We start from the raw sequence: 6,000 nt of genomic DNA on the forward strand, positions 1-6,000 counted from the left end.
GCCTACCGGCGCCACTCGGGGGTGATCGACGTCGACGACGACGGCCCGGCGCGGGACGTCGCGCGGCGGCCGCTCGCGGCGGACCCGTGCGAGATCTGCTTCGAGCCCTTCCCCGAGGGCCCGGACGGCGCGGCGTTCTCCGACTTTTGCCGGGGCGGCTGCGGGCGCAACTACCACCACGAATGCCTGAAGCGCTGGTTCGACCACAAGCGGGGGCCGCCCGTGTGCCCGGTCTGCGCGGCGGACTGGACCGTCGCGCCCGGCGCCGACGCGGCCGTCGCCTCGGAGGAGGGCTTCCTCAACCTCCGCGAGCTCCAGCCGGGCGTCCAGGCCGAGCGCGACACGTCGACCTACGCGACGAACAGCGAGGGCCGCCTCTGGACCGACGTCCACGGCGACCGCGCGGCCCACGCGGCGAGCCTCGCGCGGGGCGACGAGCCGCCGCCGCCGCCGCCGCCCGACTGCACGCCGCCCGACGACGACGTCATCTGGTAATTAGGGCGCGGCGAAGGCCCGGAGCCGCGCGGGGAGGTCGCCGAGGTCCGCGGCGTCGAGCCGGTCGACCATGGCGGCGAGGAGGTCCTTGCCGCCGCGGTTGCCGTGGAGGACGAGCGGCGCGCGGCCGGCCGCGTCGCGCCAGGCGCCGTCGGCGAAGGCGTAGTCCGACGGCGCCGCGCCGTCGAGCGGCGCGTGGACGCGCCCGTCGACGTCGAGGCGCGCGCCCGTCGCCGCCCCGAGCGCGTAGGCCGAGAGCGTCGCCTGGTCCGACGCCGTCGGAGGCGGGTCGCGCGCGCGGAGCGCGCCGTCGAGGAGCCGGAGCACGTCCGCCGCGCGGCCGACGTAGCCGCCCGCGTTGAGGTAGCGGCCGGGCGCGAGCGGCCCCGCGCAGACGTCGGGCTCGCAGCGCCGGTCCGCGCCGAAGAGGACGGCGCCGGGGGGCAGGCGCGCGTCGGCGGCGACGATGGGCCGCTGGAGCACCGTGTCGTAGGCGTCGACGAAGAGGACGACGCGGTCGCCCGGCACGGTCCGGAGCCACTCGCGCGTCCACGCGAGCTTCTGGACCGTGCCCGCGAAGCCGAGGCCCAGGCCGAGGACGGACACGCGGGGGACGACGTCGTGCGCGTGTGTCGCCACGGACGCGAGGAGCCGATAGAGGCCCGGCGCGGGCGCCGTCGCGACCGTGACGAGCTCGAGGTCCGTCGCGACCGCCTCCGGCGTCGCGACGAAGACGGACGCGTTGGTGAAGGCGAGGTCCGGCGCGAGCTCGCGCGCCGCGGCGGCGGCGACGAGCTCGGGGCAGCCCGTCGCGACGGCCCAGTCCGCGATGCCGCCGACGGCCGCCGCGATGAGCTCGCGCCGCCCGTCGCAGAAGGTCCTCGCCAGCGCCGCGACGTCGGCCGGCGAGGCGTCGCGCGCGACGTCGAGCTCGTGGAGGACGCCGGCGATGTCGATGCGCACGCGCACGTAGCCCGCCGGCACGCCGACGTCGACGACGGCGGCCGCGGCGAGCTGCGCGAATGCGAGCCAGCGCCCCATGGTTCTAGGAGATGCTGGTGAGAGGCTTCACGCCGCTTGCTCCGGAGAGCAGCATCGGGCAGCCTCTAGCCTGGCAGCATCTGAGGATCCCCTGCCTTTGCTGAGATCAGTGTTTGCCCCTCGACGCGACGCTCGCCACTCGATCGAGCTGCGGCGGCCCCGTCGTCGACGACGGCACGCGGCCGCGCCCGCAGCCACCCTCGTGTCTTCTTGTCCTGCGAATGACGATTTTTAACTACCTTAGGACACCATTCGACCGTGTTCCCTGCAAAACGCAGATCGGACCCTGAAACGAACTCATAATCCGACGCTCTCGAGGGGCGCGCGCGAGACCACGCGCGGCGCCGCCCCCCCCCGTCGGACCCCCCGACCGCCCCCGCAGGCCTAAGACACCATGGTGCGGCGCTACGTCGGGAACGGCGTCTGGGAGGACGTGCCCGGGACCGTGACGCCCCAGAATTCGCTCGAGGTCGCGCTCGAGGACGTCGCCACGCGGTTCCTCACGCACCTGCCCGCGACCGAGCTGAGGACCGCGGACCGCCTCTTCTTCCAGATCGAGCAGGCGCACTGGTTCTACGAGGACTTCCTCGCGGACGCGCCGGGCGCGAAGCTGCCGCACCTCCACCTCGGCGCGTTCGCGGAGAAGCTCTTCGAGAGCTGCGAGCTCTTGAAGCCCATGAAGGAGGCGTTCCCGAACCTCATGAAGGACTTCCGGGCCTACAAGAACAGCATCCCCGTCTGCGGCTGCGTGCTCCTCGACCCGTCGCTGACCCGGGTCGTGCTCGTCTGCAACTGGGCGAAGACGTCGTGGGGCCTGCCCAAGGGCAAGCTGAACCAGCACGAGGCCAAGTACCTCGCGGCGAAGCGCGAGGTGCTGGAGGAGACGGGCTACGACGTCGGCTACGACATGGGCGACGAGGACTGCATCGAGGTCATGAACAAGAAGCAGAACGCGGCCATGTTCTGCGTCCCGGACGTGCCGCTGGACTACCCCTTCGAGCCCCGCGTCCGCAAGGAGATCTCCGAGGTCAAGTTCTTCCCCATCGACGAGCTCCCGGCGAAGCAGTGGAACGTCGACATCTTCGTCCCCAACATCAAGCGCTGGATCAAGCGCCGCCGGAAGAAGGCGCGCCGCGACGCCGCGCGCGCCAGGGGCGGCGCCGACGGCGCCGACGACGTCGACGTCGACGACGACGACGACCTCGACGTCGGCGCCGGCGCGGGCGGCGCCGCGGACCTCTTCGCGCGGCCCGGCGGCGCGCCGCTGCCCGTCGCGACGCCCGACCTGCCGCCGCGCCGCGACGTCAAGGTCCGCCCGCCGGGGCCGCCCTTCGAGTTCGACCTCGCGGACATCGGCCAGGCCGTCAACCCCATCCTCGACGCGGCCATCCTCCAGGCCCGCCAGAAGCTCGCGGCCGGCGGCGCATAAAGCCGTCGTTGCATGCGTTGTTGAAGGGCAACGAATCGCCGATCCGCTGGTTTTTTCTGTGAGGTTCTGTGGTCGACAGCGCGCGTTGCCTCTGGAGAGCTGCCTCGCCGCGCCGCGACCTACGAGCACCATGGGAGCCGGGGCGACGTCGCTCTCGAAGGAACAGGCGGAGAAGTACAAGGAGTTCGACGCGGCCAAGTGGGAGGCGCTCACGAAGGACGACGCGGGCAAGGTCGGCGTCGACCAGCTCCTGCCCTTCGCGCCCGCCGTGACGTGCTACACGGCGGACACGAGCATCTGCAGCATGATCTGCCGCGTCGCCGCCGAGGAGCACGGCGTGCCGAACGTGGTCCACACGAACATCGACATCGAGTGCGCCATGGAGAACTACGAGCCCTCGTTCATCGCGATCCAGCCGAAGATGACCGTGCCGTGCATGAAGTACGGCGACGACGTCATCGGCGATTCCAAGGACATCATGTACTACCTCTCGGAGAAGCACCCCGACGCCGCCCTCTACCCGGCGGAGCAGAAGGAGGCCATCGACACGTTCATCGACATGTTCTACAGCCGCTTCGGCCAGATCGCGCGCTTCACCTTCGGCAACTGGATCCGCAAGTCCGACAAGATCAAGGAGTTCATCGGCCGCGGCAAGAACGAGAAGTCCGCGGAGAAGCTCGAGAAGGCCATCGCCGAGCACCCGGAATGGGCGGAGCAACTGGCGAAGAAGCTCGAGTCGAAGAAGAAGTTCGACTTCTGCGCCTTCATGCTGTCGGCGAACCTCGAGGAGATGGACGCGTCCATGAAGGAGGTGCTCGACGCCATGGAGGCGGCCCTCGAGAAGACGGCCTACGTCGCCGGCGACACCTACACGCTCGCCGACTGCGTCGCGACGGCGTTCCTCGCGCGCGTCCACATCGTCAAGGACGAGACCATGTTCGGCCCGAAGACGGCGGCGTGCTGGAACGAGAAGTACAAGACGCGGCCCTCCTTCCAGAAGGCCTACGTCCTCTGGAAGTGGGAGCACTCCCTCATGGCCAAGCAGATCGACGTCTTCGCCGAGGGCGGCGACCCGGAGTCCGTCAAGTGGACGGGGCCGCCGTCCGTCATCCCGGGCTAGGGCCCGCGCCGCGTCGCGCGAGTGCGTTTTAAGTTCATTTGTGCCCATGTTGTAGGGAAACTTGACGTCTCAGAGGCTGGCGCGCTTCAAATGTTTGAAGGATGGGCGCCGCATCCAGTCTCCCCGACGACGCGCTCGGACACTGCGCGTCGTGGGTAGCCAGCAAACGCAACATCTTGCGCCTCCGCGCCGTGTCGACCGAGGGCCTAGGCGCGGCACGACGCGCGATCGCGAGTCGCGCGTCCCGGCGCCTGTCACATGTTCGCATTGGGAAAATCGTAGGAGCGGGGAAGTATGATACGGACCCGCGCACAGTTGAGGCACTGGGCCGCGTCTTCGGTGCTGGCTGTAACTCTCTGCAGGTGCACGAATTGCGCAGTTCGTTCGAATTCGTCGACGCGGTGCGCTTCTTCGTGGCGCGCACGAACGGCGGGTTGAGAAAATTGGAATATGATGGGGTCCCAGCAGCAGCTCTGGTCATGATGTGCCAGGCCTCACCAAGGCTGAAAAAGGTTTCGGCTAGCCTTGCATTCCCCTCGGACGCCGAGATGAGAGCTATAGCCGCCGCCTGTCCCGAGCTCGACAACGTCGATGTTGGGAACAGCGAGTTCAGCTCCGCGGAAACTTGGCAGAGACACTTCCCGAAGCTTCGACGCTTAGCACTGAGTTATCCACAAATTTCCCTTTACACGCCGACCCGGCTCGACGTGATTTCAGAGGCAGCGCGCACAACAGACGCGACGTTGCTGGACGTCGGAGGATGTCACATCGAGCGCGATGTCATCGACGCAGTTGTCGGCACACCGCTAGGCGATCGCATCGAGTACTTTGGTTTCAACGATGGTAGCGACGAAACCAAACTCGAGCGCGAGGCTGTGCTCGCTGCTGCCCGAGGCTTCCCACGACTTCGACATTTGGTCATTCCCGAGGGCTCGACGATGGGTGGCCCAGGCTTTTACGAGGAGCTCGCACGGGCGAGGCCCAACCTCAAGCGGCTGTCCATCAACTGCGACGCGAGTACGACCGACGCGTGTATCGCCGCGGCATGCGCGCACCTCAGCTTGGAGATCCTAGAACTCGAGGGCTGCCCCGCGCTTTCGCGCTTCGCCGACGGTATACTCGCCGGCGACTCTGCTGCGACGCTCATCTCGCTCGTGGTGACGTATTGCGCCTCAGAGTCCGAAAGAGGCCTGATTATTCCCTACGACGTGCTGCGCAGGGCCACACAAGGGGCCGACGGGTGCGGGTCAGGGTTCTTGGCCGACGGAGCCCCGCACCTTTACCCTCACCCTCCGGTCCGAAACCCTTACCCGCACCCGTTATCACGGGTCCTGGGAATTTGGGCACCCTTACCCTTACCCGCGGGTGGCACCCTACCAAAATCCTCTAATTTAAAAAAAAAATATATGGAAACCGCCGAATTTGGATTCGGACGCGCAAATTAAGCTGCTTTTGGATCGACCCGACAACCTGGCAGCTGCATTACACGCCCTCGAACGGAAATCAGGAGGTCGGCCAGGCGCGGGACACCCTCGAGGGTAAGGGGCGTCCCTCGCACCCGTGGCTTTTCGTCGGTACCCGCACCCGTACCCGAGCCAAGGGTTCTGGGAATTTGGCGGCCCCTCACCCTTACCCTCCCGAGGGTTTCGCGGGTTCTCGGGTCGGCCCCTCGCCCTTGTGTGGCCCTGGTGCTGCGGATCGTCCGAGGTTGTCCAAACCTCATCGCGCTCGACTGGTACCAACATGAACCGCCGCACGCCCAGGGCTGGGACGAGATTTCCAAGGAAATCACGGAGCTCCTAACGAGCCGCGGAGGGCAGGTCAACACAGAGTGGCCGAGACTCGAGCTCACTCGCACATGCGGATTCTCAGAATTTCAGGCTCGATTTGAAATCGACCCCCCCAGGCGCGTCAG

General features: G+C 67.7%; 2 protein-coding genes across 2 annotated transcripts; both read left to right on the top strand.

The window, feature by feature from the left end:
- Nucleotides 1-2,011: 2,011 nt before the first annotated feature.
- On the top strand, nucleotides 2,012-2,653 carry AURANDRAFT_13930 (hypothetical protein; the record flags this gene model as incomplete). The annotated part of the gene is made up of 1 exon (XM_009037222.1): nucleotides 2,012-2,653. A coding segment is annotated over one exon (642 nt), but the record flags the coding sequence as incomplete, so codon positions are not given.
- A 406-nt stretch (nucleotides 2,654-3,059) lies between these two features.
- AURANDRAFT_69744 (hypothetical protein) lies at nucleotides 3,060-4,131 on the top strand (the record flags this gene model as incomplete). Its single annotated transcript, XM_009037223.1, has 1 exon — nucleotides 3,060-4,131. One exon carries the CDS (start codon nucleotides 3,096-3,098, stop codon nucleotides 4,083-4,085), a length of 990 nt encoding a protein of 329 aa, XP_009035471.1.
- Between the last annotated feature and the right edge of the window lie 1,869 nt (nucleotides 4,132-6,000).

The sequence above is a fragment of the Aureococcus anophagefferens genome (assembly GCF_000186865.1).
Source record: "Aureococcus anophagefferens unplaced genomic scaffold AURANscaffold_6, whole genome shotgun sequence".
Taxonomy (NCBI): Eukaryota; class Pelagophyceae; order Pelagomonadales; family Pelagomonadaceae; genus Aureococcus; species Aureococcus anophagefferens.